We start from the raw sequence: 27,483 nt of genomic DNA, 5'->3' as shown, positions 1-27,483 counted from the left end.
AAAGGCAACCTAAAGTAGCAGCAGAGACCCTGATTCTAGCAATGGGTCACTTACTGGGCTGCTTGCTGAAGTTTTATAAGTTTTGCAAAAAATACTGTTTTATCTGCTGCAGCTCTTCTAGTCTTCTCAGTGACAAACTTCTCCTATTTAATCCTCAATATCCGTGAACTGTGTCAAAGCCTACCACCCACCATTGTTTGGCAACTTTCTGACTATTAGACAACCAACAGAAGATTAGACCCCTAAAATATAACTTTTATTCGAATATGCTAAAAAGGACTCAGTAGTCACCATAACAACAAACACAAAAACAAGACAAAATGCCAGGGAACAGGGATAAGTCACACATCAGTCAGGAAGGATTACAGGCTCTATCTGTCCCTATTTTGTCCCTAAATTCTCTCCCTTCCTGACAGCGGAGGTTGGCACCCTAATTTTTGCTCCGTGGCGCCCCCGCTCAACGTCGGTGTCCCTAATATCCCTGGTAAATCTCTATCTTTATATTTAAAAACCACAATCGTGAATAAAAGATAGAGAAAAGTGAACGTACAGATTAAGAAGAAGCCGACAATTCATCATAGATATGCATTTAAGGAGACCCAAGTCTATATATTGCGACAATAATAATATCCCTGGGAATTTTTTAGAAGGTAAAATTTGTCTCAAGATAGCTGGTTTATTACATTCATACACAAACCAGCATATACTAAATAACCAAAGCTAATAAAGCAGGTTCTGTTATATATGAGACTAATCCCCAGAAGTAATGTCCCCAGACCGGTATCACATGTGCATCCCGCTCTATGTCGTTCTAAATTGTCAGAGCCAGAATGTGATAGAGACTGTGACACATACAAGCAAAACAAATGACCAATTCTAAATGCATTAAAACAATCTCAATATCATTTAGTAAGGAATAGCATTTATCATTGGTAATGCATTATGTCACATCTCATAGATATCAAAGAAATAACACAAATCATTAGTGATTCCTAATATCCTATGTCAGAAAATACAGGGACTTAGCACTTATCATAGATAGTCCCTTATATCATGTCCCAAATGCAAAGACAGTCTGATATCATATAAATAGACAGGGAGCAACACTTATCATTGATGATCCCTCATATCAGGGACGAGATAACAATGATAAGTGCTAAGTCCCTGTATTTTCTGACATAGGATATTAGGAATCACTAATGATTTGTGTTATTTCTTTGATATCTATGAGATGTGACATAATGCATTACCAATGATAAATGCTATTCCTTACTAAATGATATTGAGATTGTTTTAATGCATTTAGAATTGGTCATTTGTTTTGCTTGTATGTGTTACAGTCTCTATCACATTCTGGCTCTGACAATTCAGAACGACATAGAGCGGGATGCACATGTGATACCGGTCTGGGGACATTACTTCTGGGGATTAGTCTCATATATAACAGAACCTGCTTTATTAGCTTTGGTTATTTAGTATATGCTGGCTTGTGTATGAATGTAATAAACCAGCTATCTTGAGACAAATTTTACCTTCTAAAAAATTCCCAGGGCTATTATTATTGTCGCAATATACAGACTTGGGTCTCCTTAAATGCATATCTATGATGAATTGTCGGCTTCTTCTTAATCTGTACGTTCACTTTTTTCTATCTTTTATTCACGATTGTGGTTTTTAAATATAAAGATAGAGATTTACCAGGGATATTAGGGACACCGACATTGAGCGGGGGCGCCACGGAGCAAAAATTAGGGTGCCAACCTCCGCTGTCAGGAAGGGAGAGAATTTAGGGACAAAATAGGGACAGATAGAGCCTGTAATCCTTCCTGACTGATGTGTGACTTATCCCTGTTCCCTGGCATTTTGTCTTGTTTTTGTGTTTGTTGTTATGGTGACTACTGAGTCCTTTTTAGCATATTCGAATAAAAGTTATATTTTAGGGGTCTAATCTTCTGTTGGTTGTCTAGTTTTGCAATTGGGCCCCGCTTATACATTCCTTGTTCAGGTGTTTAATCAACTTTCTGACTATACATCCTGACAATGGTAGAAATGTGTCATGAAATGACAGGGATGGATTTAGATAGAGCTCATCACTTGAGAAGACTAGCTGAGCTGCAGCAGATAAAACAGTGATAGTATCAAAAATACAGCAAGAAGCCCAATATATAACACAGGAGCTGGAGTCAGGAAATCAGGGTCCCAGTCTCTATTTTTTGCTGCTCTCAGCCTGGAAATGAAGCATAAACTTGGTGACAGATTTCCTTTAAAGCATTTGTCCAGATGTATGGCAGATACAAATACTGACAACATGGAGATCAAAAAGGAAAATGATTGAATTAAAATAGAAAAAGGATTGAACTGAAAAGCTCAAACCTATTAATGGTTTTAGTTAAAGAAGAGGAACTGTGATCAATATTGTTTTATTGAAAATGAGTTCTCCATAATATAAATATATATATATATATATATATATATGTGCAGTACAGACCAAAAGTTTGGACACACCTTCTCATTTAAAGATTTTTCTGCATTTTCATGACTATGAAAATTGTACATTCACACTGAAGGCATCAAAACTATGAATTAACACATGTGGAATTATATACTTAACAAAAAAGTGTGAAACAACTGAAAATATGTCTTATATTCTAGGTTCTTCAAAGTAGCCACCTTTTGCTTTGATGACTGCTTTGCACACTCTTGGCATTCTCTTGATGAGCTTCAAGAGGTAGTCACCGGAAATGGTTTTCACTTCACAGGTGTGCCCTGTCAGGTTTAATAAGGATTTCTTGCCTTATAAATGGGGTTGGGACCATCAGTTGTGTTGTGCAGAAGTCTGGTGGATACACAGCTGATAGTCCTACTGAATAGAGTGTTAGAATTTGTATTATGGCAAGAAAAAAGCAGCTAAGTAAAGAAAAAAGAGTGGCCATCATTACTTTAAGAAATGAAGGTCAGTCATTCTGAAAAATTAGGAAAACTTTGAAAGTGTCCCCAAGTGCAGTTGCAAAAACCATCAAGCGCTACAAAGAAACTGGCTCACATGAGGACCGCCCCAGGAAAGGAAGACCAAGAGTCACCTCTGCTTCTGAGGATAAGTTTATCCGAGACACCAGCCTCAGAAATCGCAGGTTAACAGCAGCTCAGATTAGAGACCAGGTCAATGCCACACAGAGTTCTAGCAGCAGACACATCTCTACAACAACTGTTAAGAGGAGACTTTGTGCAGCAGGCCTTCATGGTAAAATAGCTGCTAGGAAACCACTGCTAAGGACAGGCAACAAGCAGAAGAGACTTGTTTGGGCTAAAGAACACAAGGAATGGACATTAGACCAGTGGAAATCTGTGCTTTGGTCTGATGAGTCCAAATTTGAGATCTTCGGTTCCAACCACCGTGTCTTTGTGCGACGCAGAAAAGGTGAACATGCCTGGTTCCCACCGTGAAGCATGGAGGAGGAGGTGTGATGGTGTGGGGGAGCTTTGCTGGTGACACTGTTGGGAATTTATTCAAAATTGAAGGCATACTGAACCAGCATGGCTACCACAGCATCTTGCAGCGGCATGCTATTCCATTTGGTTTGCGTTTAGTTGGACTATCATTTATTTTTCAACAGGACAATGACCCCAAACCCACCTCCAGGTTGTATAAGGGCTATTTGACCAAGAAGGAGAGTGATGGGGTGCTACGCCAGATGACCTGTCCTCCACAGTCACCAGACCTGAACCCAATCGAGATGGTTTGGGGTGAGCTGGACCGTAGAGTGAAAGCAAAAGGGCCAACAAGTGCTAAGCATCTCTGGGAACTCCTTCAAGATTGTTAGAAGACCATTTCTGGTGACTACCTCTTGAAGCTCATCAAGAGAATGCCAAGAGTGTACAAAGCAGTCATCAAAGCAAAAGGTGGCTACTTTGAAGAACCTAGAATATAAGACATATTTTCAGTTGTTTCACACTTTTTTGTTAAGTATATAATTCCACATGTGTTAATTCATAGTTTTGATGCCTTCAGTGTGAATGTACAATTTTCATAGTCATGAAAATACAGAAAAAATCTTTAAATGAGAAGGTGTGTCCAAACTTTTGGTCTGTACTGTATATATAATTTATTAAAAAAGTAAAAAATAAATAAAAGTAAAAAAAAAAGTAATCATAGTCATAGGTTTACTTTAAAAATCCTACTCAATACCCCCAGTGCTAAAAAGTCAAAGCCGTACAAAAAAAAAAAAAAACAGTCAGGGCAAGCCATGGTCTACGGCAGGATTCCCTAACTCCAGTCCTCAAGCCCCACTAACAGGTTATGTTTTCAGGATTTCCTTACTACAAAAAGCAGAGGGACCAGATCATTCTAGCATATAGACCATGTGAGCATTTCTCTGATTTTCCACAATGGCAGCAACATAAGAAACGTAACAAAATAATGAGCTGCAGACAAATTGAGGTTAAGGTTGTCCTTCTGCAAGGGTTGAGAAAATGGTCAGAGCCTATTCTGACTCCACTGCCATGCTGCGAGCGTGGGGCTCTTGAGACTCCATTTCTATGGATGTCTGTATTGACCAGTACTCACACAAAGTGATTTCATCAGATAGCGTAACTCGACTGCAGAGGCATGTATGAAGAATCCAGAAGAAGGTTTATTTTCAAGCTGAATTCTTGTACTTATGCACAATTACAGTAGGTAAAAAGACTATTCTGGACTAGAGATGTATAGAGATGATCCTCAAACGAAGATTGCCGACAAATCACTGAACACAGGAGGAGGAAGGAAGAAGGGAGGTGTTACTGACCACAGAACTGGACTACAGGGAGAGAGACCGGACAAACTTAAAAAGGCAAATCTGATTGCATAGCAGTATAACAACAACAATGCAATAATGTATGATTCCCAAGTCATGGGACATGACAGTGCCCCTTTTCTAGCATGGAGGAGATCCTAGTTTGATTTCTGCTATGGGTCCCATCAGAATCACTGGCGGCAGCAAAGTATCATCCAAGTTGATGTCAAGTAGATCAGTCACTATATCAGTCTCATAGTTATATGATGAAAATTTTGTTAAAAAGTAAATAAAAATATGTCTAAATTAATTTCTAGTATATCGCCAAACCATAAGATTATTCTTTGCCAACAAATCCACTTTTATGGAATTTTTTTGGGGTCGTCTCAATGTTTCCTCTAATGTTCAACATAATTATATTGTACAGCAACTGAGGCCTTCACTGTTTCAATGGTTGTGAGCACACCCTGCAGCTTTCTCCGGCACAAAAAAAGGCTAATGTTATACTTAATAGATTTCTCCAAGAGAACAGAATAATTGATGTTATTCATTTCAGTCGCGCTGCAGAGTGCTGATCCTACTAATCACAGATTGAAAATAGTATTGCGTTTTTTATTTTAATTCTGAAGAAAAATTGCTCTGCAGAGGTAATTCTGTATAAAAGGAAACATGATCTATCTCCTACCACAATGGTGAGGATAGGTCGGCCAACGTAACAATCTCTGTGGCAATGAAGGGATTTAAAATAATAGCTGCGACATAACATCATGTTCAGCTATTTCTTTACCAACTCTTCAAAATTGAAGCCTCGTCATGCTTCTGCCCCAATCTTTCTTACGGGATATTACTTTTCTTTATGGAACCCAGTGGTTGTGATGTGCATTGCAGCCTGTCAAGGGTTTTTGCTAGCATGCCATGATAAGTTATTCAACTTGAATACTGAGGACATCCTTAACAAAATTTGCAGGAAGTTAAGAGTATGTGGACATCAGTTGCCTACAAAGAAGACAGGAGGTCCTCATGGAAAAGATCTAGAACAGGCCATCCATAATGACGCTGGGATTTGCTACCCAAGACAGAAGAGTTTTAAACTTCCCATACACTTTAGATAGCTGTCTGCCGAACTATGACGCATTCAGCCAGAAGCTATCTTGCCCAACTCTCAGGAGCGCTCACTTGACTGAGCGCTCTTGTGCTCTCTTTGAGAGACCTGATCCAGACATCTCTGGAGGTCCTTATCTCAAGGAGAACAAAAGAATCAGAAGTCTGAAATTGGACATGCCGGATCCTTATCTCCTCTATCAATCATGTGTTGTAGGCCCCATCAATATAGGTAGGCTTGGCCTATGTTAGTCCAAGCCAGTGTTTCCCAAACTCCAGTCTTCAGGGCCCCCAACTGATCATGTTTTCAGGATTTCCTTAGTATTGTACAGGTGATGGAATTATTATCAAGGCATCAGAAATTGCTACTGGCTCTCACGTTGGAAGGAGATCTTGAAAACATGATCTGTTGGGGGCCCCGAAGACTGGAGTTTGGAAAACACTAGTCTAAGTTATGGGGGACTTTATTATTATTTTCTCTTCTAGACTTTTACTGTAATTTCCAACTCTTTGAGTCATGAGTGCTGTCAAGTAGCAAAGTCTTTGGAACCAAACAGGTCTATGCCCCTTTTCACAAAATACCTTGTAACAGTCCTATAGTCTGTCTCTTTGGTATGTACACCTTGATAGACATCAAAAAGTCCCTTGAGGGAAACCTCCTCTGGTCAGTCTATATATTAGGTGGTTGGTTGCGAGCTGTAGCATTCTTAGTAATCACAGATGATTCCTGGAAATTTATCATATTAGCATCAATCAGCCGAGAGAACCCTTTTAAACACTTCTAGTTTGCTTGATCCTACATTTTCTTAAAGGGTATGTGTCACCAGATTTGTGCTTCCCAAAACTGAGAACAGCATAAAAGAGGGACAGGAACTCTGATTTCAGGGATGACTCACTTACTGCCGTGGTTTTGAATAATTCACAGTGTTATCTGCTGTAGATCTGCTAGTCCTCTCAATGATGAGAATCAACATTCATTGATAGCTTTCTGTCCTTCTGTCCACAATGCCGCATCAATGATGAGGAGTAGGTGTAGCCAGAGACCATGAATATCAATGACTACAGAACAGAAGTTCACCACTGAGAGTACTAGAAGAGCTGCAGCAGATAAAACAGTGACTTTAACAAAACTATATCATGAGGCACATTGCTAAAATCGGGATCTTTCAAATGGGGAAGTAAAAATCTATCTTTACACAGATAGACTACAATGTGATTCCCATCAAATAGAAATTAAAAAAAAACTACAAGAAATAACTTGACCATGAAAGCAGGCATGTATTGTAATTGCAAATACAATGTTAGAAGACCGCAATTAATTTTAACCGTGGTCCATGGAGGATTAAAATGGCTTTTTGGATGCTCAAGCAATGCCATAATGAACTGAAACAGTGAAGTAACCTGATAAAACAGAGTGCCACGTCTGCAGCGCTGATAAGGTAACCTGCTTTAATTACAGACATTGCTGGAAGCAAATATCTAATGAGTTGGTGATAAACACGATGTAGGAATTGTCACCTCTTCCATTGTTTAAATGGAAAACTTTCATTTTTATGTTGTGCGTGGCATCCTACAGGTCTTACAAGGCAAGAGAAAGCAGGGCTGAGGATTTCACAGGGGCATAAAATGTATCACTCTTCCTTCACTAATTTAAAGGGATTGCCCATGACTGCACCTCTCCTTTAAAGGGAATCTGTCACCAGGTTTTTGCAGCATAATGTAGGTAAAGAAACCTTGAATCCAACAATGTATCACTTAGTTTACTGGGTGCAGCAGTTGTGATAGAATCAGAGTTTTTAGATTTAGAATGCAGCAGAGCTGAGAAAGCAAGTCCCGCCCACACCAGTCTCCCTAGGTACAGAGTTTATAAACAGTGAGCTGTTTATCACAGGAAGGGGCGGAGTCGAACTAGAAAACACGCGCTGCTGCAGTCGAGGCAATGATAATCACCAGGTGATAAAACCTTCATTGTAAGTAAACAACAACACACAGCCTGACATGCAATACGTCGCTGAAATCTGTGTTTTAACCCCTAGCTCAAGTTGTCCTCAGATTCCATAGCAAAAACCTGCTGACAGATTCCCTTTAAGTTAGAGAATGTGTTTTTATTAATAATAAAATTCCTGTAATCTGGGATCTAATAACCAAAATTTAAAGGGAACAGTTGGAACTATCAGGTGATTCCTGTCACCCTTTCCACGGGCAGAATGAATCCTTGATAGGCTTTCCCTTTAGTGTAAGCTAAGAAATCGGGGCATGGGGAGAAGAGTCCAGTAGGACGCACCTTCCGCCTTCTCAACACCCAGCTCAGCTTGATCGACAGGTCTTTTCTTCTTTGCCTATAAGGAGATGCCTGTGAATCGAGCCAAGCCGAGTAGGGAGAATTCAGATTGAACCATCCACTCGACTCCTCTCTATATGCACATGGCTATAAGGGTATATTCACACTGAATTTTTGGGAGATGGAAGAATCTGATGTGGTTTTTGAAGACTAATCCAATTCTGGAATTGATCCTTTTTTTTCTTGTTTTTTTTTTGGGAGGCATTCTCCTGAAACATTTTTTGTAGCAATTTTAAAGACTTTTTCCACGTGTTTTTCGCAGCCTTTTCACTTGACATTGTCAAATTTGGAGCAGATTCTGTATCAAACAAGTGACATATCACTTTTTTTTATGGTGAAGTTTAGGGATGAGTGAACCGGTGGAAGTTCTGGTTCAGCCGAACTTTAGTCCAAAGTTCAAGTTTTGGTACCAGAACTGTACGTGAACTTGAACCTGAATCCGAACCCCATACAAACCAATGGGGACCCGATCTTTGGTATTGGAAAAAATCTCTCTCTCTCTGTCTCTCCCTCTTTTTCTCACTCTCACTATCTCTCTCTCTCTCTCTCCTTCTCTCACCTTCTCTCTTTCCCTATCTCTCTCCCTCTTTCTTTCTCTCACTCTCTCTCCTTCTCTCTTTCCCCCTCTCTCTGCCTTTCTCCTTCTCTCTCTCCGTCTCTCTCTCCCTCTTTCTCACTCTCTCTCTCCTTCTCTCTTTCCCTCTCTGTCTCTCTCTCATCTTCTCTTTCTCCTCTCTCTCCTTCTCTCTGTCTCTCTTTCCCTCTCTCGCTCACTCTCTCCTCCCCGAACTCCCACGAACTGTAAAACGAACTTTCACTAGGTTCGCCCCCGGGTTCAATCATCTATAGTAAAGTCGTAAAACCTCATCAGAAAAAAAAATGCTGAACAAAAACTCTTCATATGAATTTTTCATTTAAATAAATAAATATGTGGATTTTAAAAGTGGATGTTTCAAAATGTTTATTCAAAACCTCCGTATAAACATACCCTTACAGCTGGTTGGCCACTGCTTTCTTTAAAAAAAAAAATTACTGTATTTTTCAATGCTGTTTTGTGAGCTAAAGTTAGAAATAGTGAAATAGAGCCACCCAAAAAAAAAGTAGTATTAGGGTCTGTTCACACTTTGTACTTTTCCCCAGAGTTTGTTGCAGAATGTTTTTCAACTGTCACATTCATCTGAACCAATCACATTCAGATAAATAGAACTGACTTTCAGTCTCATTTCTGCAATAAAGTCTGTAGAGTGGGAATTAACCCTAAAGGTATGTGCACACATTGAGATTTTTCTGCAGCAAAAACCAGTGTTTTGACAAGAAAAATGCTGCATAGAATCCGCGCATTTGTGTGTGTGATTTTGATGCATTATTACTTGCGTTTTTCCCATTCATTTCAATGGTTGAAAAATGCTGCAAAAACGATGAAAAAAATTAACACGCTGCACATTTGAAAAAAAAGTGTGAAATTTCATTCGCTTTGCTGGTACTGTAAAATGCTGCGTTATTTCTGCTGCTGAAAAGACACAAAAAACAAAGCAGTAAGGACAAGTTATTTCAGGAATTTTTGGAGCAGAATCTCTTCTGCTCATGGTTTTTTAACTCCTCCTTGTGTTTTGACAGTTTGTGTGTGAATATAGCCTAAGAGTTCCATTTATATTTATATTTATTTTTATTATTTTAATAAAAAAAAAACTGTCACAAACTCTGTGCTGTTTTTCCAATAAGGGTATGTGCACACAAAGTCTTCTTCCACCTGAAAAAAGTGCTAAAAAAAAAAAAAACGATGCAAAGAATGAATGAAATGCACAGCAATGTCAAAACGACTTGTTGTGCACATGTACCGTCTTTTGTCACTTCAGGCTTCAAAAAGCAGAAAGCGGTTCTTTTAAAAGAAGGGACACATTCATTTTTGGTGGGGCGGTTGCTTGGAAGCCGCTCACTATTTAAAGTTTAAGTTACAAAAGAAAAAAATTGACTAAAAAGATTCCAACAAAGACTCATCAAGAAAAATACTGCCTTGGAAAACTCGGCAGGTACGCGGACCCCGTGTGCACAAACCCTACATGCTATATGTGAGACCACCCTAGATAAGTAGTATCAACTGTTTAATAACATGGACAGTTGGGATCCAGATTGAAGGAATTTAATAGATTCATATATTTACTTAACAGTGTCATATCTTTCCCTAAGCTTTTTGACCGGGTGTTGACAAGTAGTAATTTTTCAGGGTGTAGAGGAAATGGGGGCATGAAGGGTGGAATGGGTGGCAGAGGCAAACCAGGGGATATAAACAATCAAAAACTAAGAAATTTAATTTTAAAGACAATTTTGTACATTTTTTTAAACAAATGTATTGTTTAATTAAATATGTATAGATTTAAAAAAAAAAAAAAAAATTGGTAATATTTTTTGAGTTCAGTGACAACCTTCCTGTCCCCATGAAAGTAAATTCCCATTTTGCTGGTGGGATCAGGAATGAGGATCCCCTGTTTTGCACACCTGCATTTAGACATTGCACCCCTTGACAAGGCTTCTCTAAAAGTAACGTGAAACTCAAAAACATACAAAGAAGGAGCCATTTGTGCATCCACATTACTAATTGTGTCCTAAGTATCTTTTCAGGAAGAGAAAAGTGCATGACTGTGCTGGCTATATTCCAGGTTAGATGGATGTTTGGAGTCCCAGCTCCCCAGTGCAGGATTATCTTGCTGAACACTGGGGAAAAATCCACGTTTTTTTCTCCTACATCCAAAAGTGTATGATGGTAGAGCAGATGTATCCAGCTAGCTACATAACTAGCATGTAGATATTTTGGAAAAGCTGGTAACCTTCATGTGAGCAACACAGCCAATTGGTAGTCACCTAGCAGGTCAAAGGAGCCCCAAGTAGTTTTGTTTCAGAGGTCTAGGAGCACATGTGTTCTGTCTCCCTTTTGGCCACCGGTCAGACCATCCTGTCCGCTGAGTTTTTGTGTACATATGGTGGCTGCTGTTCAAGAGCGACCAAAACATTAATTGATGTTACATCTGATATCGTTTATCGAAATATGGTTAATATCGAAAATTAATGAAGGTTTACTAATGTAGGGACCTTTGGAGGAACCTTTGAAAACTTGTTTCATTTACAAAGAACCCCATACTTTTATGTCTATTTCACAGTGTGGTCCAATGGTCCATAAAGTAAGTCAGTGTTTATACTCAGGGCAATATTCTGGCCAAGATTGTTGACTGCTTGACCTGCTCAAATGTAAAGCATCTTGAAGGACAAATGAGAAAAAGTGTTTGACCCTATGCCAATTTTTTCTTAATCAGACTATTGACTAGGCCCCCTAGATCAGATGAAAAAAAAGCTACCTTATGGACCTCACATGGCAGGGACTAAAAAGCCTCTGGCCATATCTCAGCTATGACCACTCAAACCTCTATAGTTACATCACTGTGGGGAACCATTGACCTGAGATGGTTTTATGAAACCCTGGTTGTGATAAATTGTCCTGTTGCACAGCTTTGTTGGCTACCTAAAAAGAGACCCAACTGTTAGAGGTCACCATATTGCATTTCCTTGCTTTTACGGTCATATTTTAGGTTGCTGAAGGGCTAGTGCTATGAATTATTCATTAATTACCCGCACCCCTGTCCTTAGTAACATGGCCACCATGGCAAGCAACATGGCCACCAGTCACCAGATATTTTTTCACTGGTGAAAGTTTTCAAAAGGGTACATCATAGATTATTATAAGGAAATGGGAAGAATTTCTGATTAAGATAAAAATGCAATTTTGGGAGGCATCTGTACTGTTAGATTTGTAATCTCTTTGGTGACATTTGCTCTGCAATATCTCAAGCTGCTGCCTTTGCTATGATAAACCCAAGACGGTTCTCCGAGTGCGGTTATTAAATCCCACCTTAGAAAACTGTGTGTTAGCAGATGTATCAACACAAATAGAATCTAAAAGCTGATCCAGATTTGTAGTGAATATAGTGATGTGTGTCCCTGAAATACATAGACAGTACAGAAGTTTAGAACCTATGGCTAAAGAGCAGAAACTTTTGTAGCGCAACATTACTAAATGTTACATATTAGTTTGGGGGGGGATTTACTAGTCCAGTCTATTATATAGATGGCATAAATTTAGGGTAGACACAGGGGAGAGGCCTGTCAATCAACTAGCGTAATGCAGCTCTTCCAAGATATGTTTTCTCTAAAACGTACCTGGCTATAATTGTGTAGCCTGGATCTGATCCATGCTGTCCATCATTACAAACACCTCCAGCTTTATCATAAATTAAAATCAACTAATATTTCCACAACAGAGATGAGAAATTAAAAAATATGTTTTACTCTGCTCTGCAGCCACTATTCAATGATGTGGCCAGTTTAACATGCTCAAACTGGGGAAAAGTCCTCTTTAAAGAGAATCTGCTATTTAATCTGAGAGCAGCATAATATAGGAGCAGAGACCCTGATTCCAGGGATGTGTCACTTGCTCAACTGCTTGCTATAGTTTCAATACAATCAGTATTTTATCAGCAGGAGATTACCATTGCAGGACTAGGTGTCATGTGCCAGACAGTCCACTAATCTGTGTAACCCCGCCCCCACCACTGATTGGCAGTTTGCTGACAATGTATACAGGAAGCTGCCAATCAGTGAAGTGGGCGGGATTATACACAGCTCAGCATTCATAGCAGTGCTACACCTACAGCTGGGAAAACAGGGGTTCTATCAAAACTACACCAAGCAGCCCAGCAAGTGATATACCACTGGAATCAGGCTCTCTGTCCCTACATCATGCAGCTCTCAGGTTCCATAGAAAAATAAACTGCTGAAAGATTCCCTTTAAAGTGTTATATCATACCTGGTGCTAGATTCACAGCTACGCCGCTGAGTACTGCTGTATAACATCCAACTGGCTGCTGTTTCTTAACATGTGCTACATGGAGACAGGTGAGCAGGAATCCCTCATTGCTCTATGCATTTAGTGCAATTCTTAGCATCTAATTTCCATCCTCCAGCTCAGAGGAGAAAGTGTAAAATGCAGGATATGAGTCATATAATGACCAATTATGATATTATTTCTTATGTACGCGCATGACAACTTATTCAGGTACACTTTATCAATGTAGTTTGAAGTCAGCTACTTTAATAGTTTTGACAAGATCGAAATTTTGTGTTCCTACATTTAGTTTTGTGGATGCCCAAATAGCAGGAAACGTATAGAAATAGTAGAGAGGGGAGAGCCTGTTAGAGTGGGTGCAACTTTCCTGTCTTATTTTGAGTAGAGCCCTATGCTCAATCTTTTGCAGGAGGATGACACCGGTGAAGGACGTTTCAGCTTCGCAGCTTACGGAATGGGCCCCGCGTGTCTCCAGGCCAAGGATGGGATCTCCGTGAAAGGGAACAACAATAACAACCCAACGAGCTCCGCACCTCCAGCGTCAAAATCTCCCGATGAGATGCGCAAGCTCTTCATAAGCCGGGCCAAGAAGATTGACAAGGTGTCGAGGATCGGATTTCCTTTGGTTTTTCTTATATTCAACACATTTTACTGGATCATCTACAAGATAGTTCGTAGCGAGGATGTCCATAAGCAGTGAAGAAAAAGTTGGTGGGGGAGGGTTGTGGGGCGGACAATCTAAGCAAACTTTTGGATGAGTGAATCAATGATATTTCAGTGAAACACTAATCCTTTATTGTACCCGTGTACCCTACTGCTGTATGTCGGGCGCGCAAGGGTCACTTAGAAATATGAGATGAAAGGGGGGATTATAATTAAAATGAAGAGGAAAAGGGTTAAAAAGAACAACATTGATAAAGAATGGGTTTTCATAAAAAAAAATAGGGAAAAAAAACTGTATTAACTTTGTGCAATAGCAATGCAGAAATGCATGATTTTAAGAATGTGGCAATATATATATATATATGTATACATACAAATCCAAGGATTTGGGGCTTTAAAGTGTATATAGGCCTTAAGATTTACATGTGGACAGGTCTACGGAGAAGGGGATGAATCCACTGAGTTATTTGTAAAATACAAAGAAAAGTGCCCGGATAATATATGTAAAATATGCAACATATAAATGTGTCAAATTATAGTCTCAATGCACAGAAATAATTAGTAGTGGTTAGAAAATATATTCTTTGCTCTTCGCTTATCGACTGGGCTCTGTGAGCCGTGGTTTTTCTTTTTTAGGGATGCATAGTAGTCTGGAAACAATTATGGGATTTATTTTCGAATCCTATGATACTTTGTGATCGAAAAATTTTATTTTTAACCCAAAAATTGCCAGGGCATGATGTATGCCCGACATGTCTCAAAGTATCCTGGTGTTGACTATATTGTTGAAAAACATGTATCTGAGAGTGTCGGACCGGGGTGCCAAGGGCCCACCAGTAACCAAATCCAGGGCCCCACTTTTCAGCTAGACACAAATGGGACATTATCCTCAATCACAAATTTATATAACAATGAACCGGGTAGATTATTAATAAATAAATAAGATGCTGCCTTTATCTGTACATAGTGATTCAAGTATATTGTGCCAAGTACTGCTCATATAAGAGGGTGGTGGCACACCGGAGGATTCCCCTGTTCTCCAGTGGACCGGTCCAAACCTATCGCCATATGCAGGTGGGGATCTGTGTACCGGGCATAAAATTATGTTAATATTTGGAAAGGGGATAAAAAAAAAAAAGGTAATTTGAACTATGAAACTGAACAATCTGATTGGTCCTACTTGGGTATTTCCGTAGTTAATGAAAGACATATATCGAATGGCTGAAAACATTTAGGGCTATGGGATTTGAGCAAAAAGATTCACAAGAGCATCTACCAATGAGTCCTCCAACCCTCCTGCCACCTGTCGACATCTTGGCTGTTCTTCTGACCAGTAGACCAGGCTTGACGTCATTATTTTGGTGTTACACTGCACCTGGCCTCATGATCACAAGAGGCGGTAAGAATCCTGTAGGGATCTGGTCCGGTGGCTTGCGACTATCGACGTATCCTCTGGACTAGGGACCTGCAAATCTTTTTGTTCAACTCTACCAGCTATCTTAACCCAATTGCATCCCTCGTTACGTTGAATTTTACTAGGATGTGGAACGGCCTCTTTTAAGTTTTTCATTTCCAGTAGAATTATCTATTTAGATCTATCAGAGAGTTGGGCTAGGGGCAGATGACTGTAGATTCTCTCATCCAAGAGAATCGGGCCGATTATGCAAATGACAACCTGATCAAACTCTGATCAGTGTGTGATCCGATTGTCTCCGATGAGGAGGAGATGGAAAACAAAATTTCTCCATCTTCTCCATTCTGAAATCAGACTGCACTCAGATGTCACTCGCGTGCAGTCCAATCATTTCCACGCATTTATTGACTTGCATGTCCCAGTGCGATACAAAAATCCAATCAAACTCAGACATACTGCGATGTTTTCCTTGGACCGGCTCGGTCCGAGAAAGAAATCGGACATGTACGCGGCACCATAGACTAACATTGGTCCGCTGTTTTGTCGTATCGCACTCGGATGGAAAATATGGTGGTGTGAACGAGCCCTAAAAAAATAGTATTATTTACATCCCCCAATATATTTTTCAGTTGTTAAATTGCCGCTGTCCCCTTTCCCGTGACATTTCATCTTTAAAAGGTTATATGCACTTTTTTAATCGACTTTGTAATTCTCCGATGTTCTAAATGAAAATATTCTGAAATCTAAAATAAGAAAAATAAGTTAAACAGTTTTGGAAAAATCTTAAAAATATCCCACCATTTTGGGTATACAGCTCAAATGCAGACCTATGTGCATCAAGGTTGATGGGCAGTTGAGAGTGACTACATCAAACCTTGTGCATAGACTGATCCTGTAGACACATTACTCTCTTCCCCTTCTTCTTGCCACCTACTATCCGTATGGGAGCGTATGTGCACATAGCTGCTGCACAACTTGATGCATCCAATAGAAAAAGTGCCAAAAAAATTGCCTCTCTTTGGCCAGGATCACACGACCGTATTTTTTCTCATCCGAGAGAATCAGTCCGACTATGCAAATCAAACTCTGAGCAGACGCTGAGCAGACTCTGAGCAGACTCTGAGCAGAATCTCAGCAGACTCTCGGCAGACTCTCGGCAGACTCTCAGCAGACTCTCAGCAGACTCTGAGCATACTCTGATGAGTAACATAGTGCAATCCTATTTTCTCCATCTTCTCCATTCCATCCGCACTCAGATATCGATTTTTTTCCATGAATGCACTGACTTGCAAGGCCGAGTGCCATCCAAATATTGGATCAAACTCAGACATACTGCGATTTTTTCCTCGGACAGTCTCTGTCAGTGGAAATAAAAATCTGGCATGTGCACAGGCCCATAGAATAACATTGGTCCGAGTGCCATCTCATGTTTTGTTAGATTGCGCTTGGACCAAAAATATGGTCATCTCCACAAGCCGTTAGGCTGACCCAGTGCACCACATGGATTTCAATGGCAAATGTGTAATACTTAATGGGGTTTTCAAACAAAGTTAGTTTTAATCAACATTTTAATCAATAAAACTTGGAATAATAATAACTTCCACAATTGGATGTGTTTAAATAAAATGTTCCTGCGCTGAGATAACCTTATAAATGTGCTGCTGCTGTGTACTGTGTAATGGCTGTGTCTGACCATACAGGGACATGGTCTGATCATACCACAGCTCCTGGACAGGGGAGGAAGCAAAAGAGTATACAGACAGGACTGAGGGGATCGCAGCTGATTCTTTCTTTGAAGTAAAGCATTACCCAGGAGCTGTGGTATGTTCCTGTACGGACAGACACAGCCATTACACAGCACACAGCAGGGGCACATTTATAAGATTATCTCTACACAGGAACATTTTATTTAAACATCCAATTGTGGAAATTATTATTATTACAATATCTATTAATTAAAATGTACTTTGTGTGAAAACCTCTTTAATATTCCCTGGGAAATTGATTATTTGCACGATACCCTGTGATTGTTGTATGATCAGGGGCCCACAAAGCAAACCCTTTAAGGGGGAAAAATCATTTTTTAAAAATGATATTCGGAAAAGCCTTGAAGAATATATAAATAATTCATAATGTTTTGCCCATAGAAAGTTTCTTTCCATAATTCCAGTTAGAGAGAACATAGAAAGGTGATTATGGGGCTTTTGATGATTTTTAAATGCAAGTTACATCCTCCTGTATATAGAGGTGATATCAGGTGCTAACAGCTGGTAGAGAGGAGCGGAAAGCACATGGGATGGTATTGCCATCTGTAATAACCGTAAGTCTATATTCAGTAAACTATAAAAGCTCAGTTTAAAGTTTTTTATTTCCTTATTGTTTCTCAGAAACAGTGCCACTAGTGAGGCAGCATTGGCCGCTGCATATTCAAGACCTTAACTAAATATGCGTATGAGCGCTAAGGATGGGTTCCAAATTGTTGCGTTATGTATTTATTAAAAAAAAAAATAGCAGTTAAACAATTTACCAATTTCTCAATGTCTGCCTAGTTAGTTATACTCTATGGGCCTGTTGAACCTGTGATTAGTCTGTGTTGCCCATAGCAACCAATCAGAGCCCAGCTTTCATTTTTTGAACAGCTCTTTTAAAATGAAAGTTGAGCTCTGATTGGTTGCTATGGTCAACAAAGATAGTCCTTCTTTTAGACTGCCTTTTCTACCCATAGCAACCGATCTTAACCCATCTTTTCATTTTTTAAAAAGCAGGATACAAAAAAAAAACTTCACTGTGACGAGTCACTATGGGCAACACTGGCATTTTTTCTTTTACACGTTTCTCAAAAATCTAAATTTTTTTCCTTGAATGGTGGACCCCATTACAGGTGTTATCCAGTCTTAAAGAGATTGTCCACTACTTTTACGTTGATGACCTATCCTCAGGATAGGTCATCAATGTCTGATCGGTGAGGGTCCAACACCTGGCACCCCCCCCAATCAACTGTTATTGGTGTCAGCTGTGGCCCGAATTACTCACTTGCGGAGTCTTCTGATAGTGGCCGTCGCTGGGTACTACACATCCACCTCCTATTGATTTGAATAGGAGGCTGATGTGCGGCACCCAACTATCAGAAGACTGCCAGCTCCGCAAGCGAGTATTTCCAGCTGACAGCTGACGATGACACCAATGACAACTGATCGGCAGAGTGTGACGGGTGTCAGACCCCGACCTATCAGACATTGATCGCTTATCCTAAGGATAGGTCATCAGTGCTAAAGTAGTGCACATCCTCTTTAAGCTACAAGTCTGCTGTAACCCTACTGCGCATAGTGAGGATTTCTGGTGTCGGCAGCAGGCATGTGACCGCAAGTATGAGATTTGCATACATGAGGTCACATGCCAACTAGACGTGCACGTGCTCACTCAGTGCAAGTGTATCGAGTGAGGCCGGACACATCTAGTCGGAATGTGTCCGTAAGTATGCAAATCGCGTACTTGCAGGAACATGACCACCCGCTCGCTCCCGGCTGTCCTCATTTCACATAATTGAGTTTATATGAGAAGATTGTGGACAATACTCTGGAGACGTAAAAGTTGCTATGATTATGTTCCTAATTATTAGAAAAAAAAAGCAAAACAATTTTTCAAATGAGAAAAAAAAATGTAACAGTGCTGAGATTGCTAAGAGCACTGAGAGTCGTCTGCCACTAATGAACGCGACTGTTGTTTCCTTTAGGATTATATTAAAAGAGCAGTGATAAAGTCTGCTAGAAAAATCTGCAGCGCACAAAACACAGGGACGACATCCCATAGTAAGCACTATGAGACACAAAGACCTGTTCTGCCACCTAGTGTCGCTGCTGTGTATTGCAGAATTATTTAGTCATAACAAGGTGTCGGACCCATATAGATGTTGGACATAACATAACTATCTATATTGCTCATAGCAACCAATCACACGGCAGCTTTCATTTTATCAGAGCTGTTTAAAAAATGAAAGGTAAGCTGTGATTGGTTGCTTTGAGTGCAGGGTGTCGATGGGTTACCATACCTTCATGTCCTTATGAAGCCCAGCCTGGGCAGTAATTTCACTATATACTGCAATACTTCAGTATATCTGTATATAGTAAAGGGATGAAACAGTTTCAGTCCCAAATCCCCTAGAGGAAATAAAAAATAAAATGAAAATGCATAAAAACGTAACAAAACATATAATATAAATCACACCTCTTTTCCCAATTCAAGAAAATAAATAAATTAAAAAAAAATCAACATATTTGGTATCGCCGCATCCATGAAAGACCAAGCTATCAAAATATAAGCTCAATTAACCCATAAAAAATTGAAACGCCAGAACTGCTGTTTTTCAGTGGCCGCACTTCCCCCCACCCCAAAAAAAAGCAATAAAAAAGAGATCCAAACTTTACATCTACCCCAAAATGGTATCAATGAAAACATCAGCTCATCATGCAAAAAAATAAGCCCTTGTACAGCTCAATTGATGGAAAAATAAAAAAAGTTACGGGACTCAGAAACCGATGATTGAAGCAAATTTTTTATTTTTTTTAAACAAAATTTTTAATTTTTTTAACCAATATATATACAGTCATGGCCGAAAGTGTTGGCACCCTTAAAATTGTTCCAGAAAGTGAAGTATTTCTCCCAGGAAATTATTGCAATTATACATTTTGTTACACATATGTTTATTTCCTTTGTGTGTATTGAAACACAAAAAAAAAAGAGAAAAAAAGGCAAATTGGACATAATTTCACACAAACCTCCTAAAATTGTTGGTGTCTTTCCAAAATTGTGGGTAAACAACTTTGTTTCAAGCATGTGATGGGCAATATGAAAATCACATCTGAAAGCAGATAAAAAGGGGAGAAGTTCACTCAATCTTTGCATTGTGTGTCTGTGCGTGCCACACTAAGCATGGAGAACAGAAAGAGGAGAAGAGAACCATCTGAGGAACTGAGAACCAAAACTGTTGAAAAATATCAACAATCTCAAGGAAAGTTGAGAGGTGCAAGAATCTTGTTGATGGTTATAGGAAGCGATTCACTGCAGTTATTTATTCCAATGGATGTGCAACCAAATATTAAGCTGAGGGTGCCAGCAATTTTGTCCGGCTCATTTTTGGGGTTGTGTCTGAAATTACTAAAAACTAAAGCACAAAGGTGAAAAATTGTTGGGTCGTAAAAGGGTTAAGACAATATTGATAAATGAAGCCCTATATTCCCTCACATTAGCAGTATTCAGAGTCGCTTTCTTTTATAAGGGCTCAACATAAAACAAAAATATGACAGTGAGATTACAGTACGACCCTAGGGGGTTGTCTCTTCCTCGTATGTCTGCCCTATTAAGACATGTGAATAGAGGGGGTTCCTCATTTAGGGCGCTCTTCTATGAGCCAACAGGGGACAATTCCTGCTCTAGTACACTGAAATCTTCCATTTTTTCACATGGGCCAACTCTCATGCAATGCCATGGAGGCTCTCGGAATAAGGGGAGACCTCCCCGACCGCCAAAATAGTCAGCAATCTGCCTAAAACCTTAAGTAGTGAGGTAGGGAATGGGACATAAAGAGGTGCCAAATGGTATGGAGAGGTACCTTTAGGCTGTGTTCACATGAAGTTTATTTCTGGAGTTTTTTGAGTGGATCTGCTCAAAAGAAAACACTAGAAAAAAACACTCAGAAAACATTAAAAACAATATTCCTATTAATTTCTGTTGAAAAACAGCTTGCTATTCAGGCTTTTAAGCCTTTTTTAAAATATATAAAGCTTTCAAAAGCTTCAAGTGTATAAAAGAAGCGACATGTTCATTCTTCAGGTTATTTCGACTAGGAAAATGTTCCATACTACACAATAGAAGTCAATGGGAAGGCTACAAAAAAAAAAAAATTGACAGTACAACTTTTTAACAGTTTTGTAAGCATTTCCGCCACAAAAAAAACACTAGTGTTTTTTTCATTGCCTGATGGATGTCAAAAAATGAAGAAAAAAATATGGCACTCCTGGTAAATGTAGGGGTCTGAATTGGATCCCAATCCATATCATTCAAGACTTTTTTCAACTATTTGAAAGTCAAAAAAATGGCAGAGAAATGCCAAAAAAAAAGATGCCCCCAAAAAAATGCAGAAGATGAAACTTCTTCCACTTGAAAAATGTATGTTTTTGACTGTCGGTAAAAGATGCATCGTCAATATACCCTTAGGCTATGTTCACATGGAATTTTTTGAGGAACAATAAAGACAAGTTTTTCCAAGTAGAAGCCGCTTCAGGAAACTCTCCCACTTTGGGAGTTTTTGGACAAGTTTCTCTGCTCCTGAAGAGAGGTCAAAGTATTCTGGAGATTTTTTTCCTGAAGCGCTTTTTCGATTGGACGGTTCCAAGTTTGTAGCGGATTCCATTAGGATCTGCTTCAAAGAAGTTCATCAGAAGCTTTTCAAAATCTGTTCAAGGAAAAATAAACACTCCAAAAACTCCTCATTAACAGCAAATTGAATTTCCCGTAGAAAGGAATAAGAGCTTTGAAAGAGTTTTTTTAAGAAGTTTTTGGGAATAAGATTTTGGAATGGATCTGCTGTAAGAAAACTTATCGAAAACTCTGTGTGAACATAGCCATAATGAGAAAAATGAACCACTAGTGCTGAACTAGTGGGTGCACCCGACAAGCTGCCCCTCTGACATGCCATCTGATGTCCTCCCAACTAAGAAGTCTTGGTTGCAGGCAAGTGAGATGTGAGGCCTCCTACCCAAAAGTTGAGGGTCATACCCATTTTTCATCTCCTGATTGGCATTTATAATGCTCTGGTGTAAAGATTGCACCAGTTCCTCATTATTTCAGGCAGATTGTGTTGCTAATTTTAGGATTGCTAGCACTGCACTTTATGGATTTCCCCTATGGCTAGCATTTATAGCACTTTATTATACCCTATGGCTACACCCATGGCCTAATAGACTGTAAGCACTTTGAGATGGTGAACTCTTTTATGTAGCAGTGAAATGTCAGTCCTTAATGTAGTGTCACGGAATAGTCGGGGCCACATCCGTCATATATGCCCATTTCTAAATAGATGATAAATGTATGAACCCTGAGGGTCTGGCTACTGATACTCTTATCAAGCTCTAGGGTCCTCTTTGTGAATGGAGGGGTACTGAGCATGTGCGACCACTGCTATAGACTGTCAATGGAGGAGTGGATGCACATGCTCACTACCACTTCATTCACACAAAGGGACCCGATCTTGTGATCAGTGGGAGTCCCAGGAGTTGAACACCTTGTGATTAGTGATGAGCGCAAGTGCTCGTTACTCGAGTTTGACAAGGGTGCTCAAGTGACATGTTCGCATCCCAGCGCCCCACGTTTCACGGCTGTTAAGACAGCCACAAAACATGCGGGGTTGCCTGATATACACGGGCAATCTCCGCATGTTTTGTGTGGCATGGGGACTCGAACATGTCACTCGAGCACCCGCGATACTCGGTGCATACCCGAGCACCCGACACAAACTGGAGTAACGAGCACTTGCGCTCAGCACTACTTGAGATCATACATTTATGGGACAACCCCGTTAAGGCCCAAGAAGTAACACTTCAGTAGCTAAACTAGGATCAGTGTACCTTCGGCCCCTAGTAATCTAGATGGAGATTAATCTAAAGGGGTGGTCAGCCGTAGACCACCTCTGACAGAAGGGGGCATAAAACCATGTAGGGTGTATACTGCAGAAACAATGGATGACAATAGGTAACCTATATCACCAATGTTTTACATTTGCCGGTCTCCCGCTGATAGGAGGAGGTTTCAAAAATAAGACACCCCAAATCTTCAAATCAGTGGCACAGCCTGGCTTTTATGTAGCTTGAGTGGTTTGTTGGCCACTACGTCCGTGGCACTCAGGTCTAATGCACCCCACTCCCCAGCTATCCCCTTGCTGTGATCATCTTCCAACAGGGGGGGGGTTAAGAATATGTAAAGGGTTTGGCCAAATTGTACAAAAGCTCAATTGCGTAGTAGGACATACTGACCAATATATTGATATTCTATAGGGACTATGGCACCCATATGGAACAGAAAAGATGTACACTTATTTTGTCTAGGGGATTGCACCCTTGTTAGTCGAAAAAATGGTTTTTTTTTGTGTGTGGCGGTTATACCTAGTGATTTTGGGTATACGTAAAAAATGTAATATTTAACTTTGTGTTGCCTACTGTAAAATAAGCAGTTTATACCTATTGGTCTAGTAATTTGTGCGTTAAAGGATTTGTCAAGTTAGTAAAAACATTGCTGCTATCCTCCAGCGCCACATCTGTCCATAGGTCATGTACGGTATTACAGCTCATTAATTTAAGTGGAGTTATGCTGCCATACCAAACATGACACATGAACAAGAGTGGCTCTGTAACTGGAGGAAACCAGCCATGTTGTTCCTAGCTTGGACAACCCCTCTAATTTTAATTAGGACACTATGCAGTCCTACCATTACTTCCAGGTCACAGACCGTGTAGACTAAACTAAAGCACTTTTCCTAAATCTACTCTACAGAGGTAGGAAGGAGTTCTAAAATATAATTATTTTTTTAACCTTCGGATTAATATTTAAAGCAATAACATCGAGAGAGAAAGGGATATACAGTTTCCTTAAGACTTTAGTACCGACTAATGGGAATCGGACACCCCAGGTCCTAATAATCTGTGGTAGGACCAGACACATTATATAGATGCCCATTGGTTTCAATGCAATTCCCAATTTTCCTGTAGCTTTACTCATGTGGACAGGTGGTTTGTAGCTAGAATATCCCTTTAAGTATGGTTACACATGGAGTCCTATGTTATAAAGAATTCGATGGATGTCATTTCACAGATGCATAATTTCTTTGAGGCCTTACACTATTTGCAGACAAGTTAAAGGGGGTTTTACTGCCTAGTTTGACTCTGATCATAGATATGGTGGTGCCTACTGGGTGGTACAGTCGCAGGGCAGCCAACCGGGACCTATGGTTAAAATAGGACTCATGCTGGATACTTGTTCGAGTTTGAACTGTTGCCCCAAAACCTTCCCACCTAGTTGTGGACTGTATGGACTGACCATGTGTCTCAAAAGCCTCATGCATGCCCATTAGGTCATCAAGCCAGAAAAGAAACAAATGGGTGGGTCTTCTGCGCTGTTGATGGAGATCCAAAAGAATGGTCCAGGATAAAGTAGACTAGATGCGATTTTATTATCACTACGTTTCACAGTCCTCAAACGTCTCAGGATATAACCACATACAAAGGCCATTTGTATCCTTATGAAGAAGTCTGAAGACTGCAAGACATGTGGATATTAAAACTGCATCAAGTCTATTTTGTATCCTGGACCATTTTTTTGGATCTCCATCGGCAACGCAGACAACCCAACTATTTGTTTCTCTTCTGGCTTGATAGCCTCAAGGGCATACATGAGGATTCTGAGACCCATGGCCAGTCCATACTTTAACCGAGAAACATGGGTACGCGAATCCAGCCTTAATTTGTACAGGAGTACCAAAAATTGGCAAAACCTCTTGCGCGGCAATTATCGGAACATCCATACAAATGAATGGCGAAACACAAGGCCAGGCCACTTGGCGGCACATGATGAGTCGCAGCCATATGAAAATGCAATAAATGTCCTTGGTGGGATAAACCCTAAGTGAAAGGGTCTACACAGGATGGTCGCTACATAGAGAGAATGTCATCTCCACTAGGGCTATCCAGAGGATAGGTGGCTCTTCAAACAGTTGACCCTTCCACTAATGGACACATGATAGCATATCCTAACAATGGCCAGAAGACCCCCTTTCAAGGTATTTTATTGAACCTCTGTATAATCCCAATATCTATTCATCAGGAACTTTGTGGAAACCAATGGACAATGAAATTGTGTCAGCTCGTTTGTGGAATATCGGTATATAAGCCCCTCGATAAGACGTGAAGGCTTTGTCCCATTATCTACCCCCCCCCAAGTGTTGTAGGAACTTTATTAAGCCAAGAAAAGTATCAGAACACAAGAGCACATTTGCTGTAAATGTAACGGAGAGATTATAGGTTCCAGATGTCTGTAATATCTCTTATGTCAGTGACGCCAAGTGCTTCCATATCCCGCAGCTCGACGAAGACTAATAACGCTAACCGCTTTCTTTATGCAATTATTTTATAAAACGCCAGAGCAACACTAGGAAAAAAAAAATACTTATAATCTTTTGCATGAAAAAGAGCAAAAGTTTACGCAAATTATTTTATTTTTTGCCTTGTAAAACAAACAAAAAAAAAATGTAAAAAAAATTGAAAACATTTACAGATAACTTTCAGTTAGAACATGGAATGTAGCATTTGTTGTAATTGTACATATAAATAAAGATATATTTATTATCCCATGTAACGTTCATCGCAATTCATATTGAAAATAAAGTTTTCTGAAATTTTTCTGTGTTTTAGACTTGCCATTTATTCTACGAAGGTTGTATGTTGCCAAGAATGAAAAGTGAAGTGTGAGGACAATACGCGGGCCCTACAATTATGGCGAATGTTCACCATGTTGAATAGACATCCAATATAGGGCACTCACAGGACTGTTCAGCTCAACAAAAATGACTCCAGATTTGAGTAAAAATACTGAGGGATCCTGGTCCTGGGTCCCCATCGATAGTCCGTGGCCAGACCAACCCTACTAGCTGCCGCCATCCCCAGTTTCCAGACCAACCCTACCAGCTGCCGCCATCCCCAGTTTCCAGACCAACCCTACCAGCTGCCGCCATCCCCAGTTTCCAGACCAACCCTACCAGCTGCCGCCATCCCCAGTTTCCAGACCAATCCTACCAGCTGCCGCCATCCCCAGTTTCCAGACCAACCCTACCAGCTGCCGCCATCTCCAGTTTCCAGACCAACCCTACCAGCTGCCGCCATCTGCAGTTTCCAGACCAACCCTACCAGCTGCCACCTTCCCCAGTTTCCAGACCAACCCTACCATCTGCCACCATCCCCAGTTTCCAGACCAACCCTACCAGCTGCCGCCATCCCTAGTTTCCAGACCAACCCTACCAGCTGCCGCCATCTCCAGTTTCCAGACCAACCCTACCAGCTGCCGCCATCCCCAGTTTCCAGACCAACCCTACCAGCTGTCGCCATCCCCAGTTTCCAGACCAACCCTACCAGCTGCCGCCATCCCCAGTTTCCAGACCAACCCTACCAGCTGCCGCCATCCCCAGTTTCCAGACCAATCTTACCAGCTGCCGCCATCCCCAGTTTCCAGACCAACCCTACCAGCTGCCGCCATCCCCAGTTTCCAGACCAATCCTACCAGCTGCCGCCATCCCCAGTTTCCAGACCAACCCTACCAGCTGCCGCCATCTCCAGTTTCCAGACCAACCCTACCAGCTGCCGCCATCCCCAGTTTCCAGACCAACCCTACCAGCTGCCGCCATCCCGTTTCCAGACCAACCCTACCAGCTGCCGCCATCCCCAGTTTCCAGACCAACCCTACCAGCTGCCGCCATCCCCAGTTTCCAGACCAACCCTACCAGCTGCCGCCATCCCCAGTTTCCAGACCAATCCTACCTGCTGCCGCCATCCCCAGTTTCCAGACCAACCCTACCAACTGCCGCCATCTCCAGTTTCCAGACCAACCCTACCAGCTGCCGCCATCCGCAGTTTCCAGACCAACCCTACCAGCTGCCGCCTTCCCGTTTCCAGACCAACCCTACCATCTGCCACCATCCCCAATTTCCAGACCAACCCTACCAGCTGCCGCCATCCGCAGTTTCCAGACCAACCCTACCAGCTGCCGCCATCCCCAGTTTCCAGACCAACCCTACCAGCTGCCGCCATCCCCAGTTTCCAGACCAACCCTACCAGCTGCCGCCATCCCCAGTTTCCAGACCAACCCTACCAGCTGCCGCCATCCCCAGTTTCCAGACCAACCCTACCAGCTGCCGCCATCCCCAGTTTCCAGACCAACCCTACCAGCTGCCGCCATCTCCAGATCCAGACCAACCCTACCAGCTGCCGCCATCCCCAGTTTCCAGACCAACCCTACCAGCTGCCGCCATCCTGTTTCCAGACCAACCCTACCAGCTGCCGCCATCCCCAATTCCCAGACCAAACGCACTACCTGCTACCATCCCTAGACCAAACCTACTACCTGCCGCCATCCCCAGTTCCCAGACCAAATGTACAACCTGCTGCCATCTTGTTTCTTCTCTGAGTCGTGGGCATGTCCTGATATCATAGTTGTGGCATGATGAACATGTCGCACCAGACCTTTTAACCAGCCAAGTAGG

The 27,483-nt window shown here is 41.0% G+C and overlaps 1 protein-coding gene across 3 annotated transcripts in view; it reads left to right on the top strand.

Annotated features, from left to right (window-relative positions):
* The window catches only part of GLRA1 (glycine receptor alpha 1), a 220,861-nt gene extending 199,512 nt beyond the window's left edge, over positions 1-21,349 (top strand). Inside the window, exons 9-10 of one of the 3 annotated variants that reach the window (XR_012250920.1) lie at positions 13,494-17,771; positions 17,847-21,349. Coding sequence is in view for 2 of the 3 variants with exons in the window: in XM_073649838.1 (XP_073505939.1) it covers positions 13,494-13,808 (315 nt within the window). In the remaining variant the exon portion in view is untranslated. Of the gene's footprint in view, positions 1-13,493 lie in introns of all 3 variants that reach the window. The other 2 variants (XM_073649839.1, XM_073649838.1) reach the window with 2 other exon arrangements.
* Positions 21,350-27,483: the final 6,134 nt, after the last annotated feature.

This window comes from Phyllobates terribilis, unplaced genomic scaffold, assembly GCF_046119375.1.
Source record: "Phyllobates terribilis strain yellow unplaced genomic scaffold, ASM4611937v1 Scaffold_10__3_contigs__length_209671492, whole genome shotgun sequence".
NCBI classification, from domain to species: Eukaryota; Metazoa; Chordata; class Amphibia; order Anura; family Dendrobatidae; genus Phyllobates; species Phyllobates terribilis.
The sequence above is the reverse complement of the archived record's forward strand: the minus strand, read 5'-3'. Positions and strand labels throughout refer to the sequence as shown.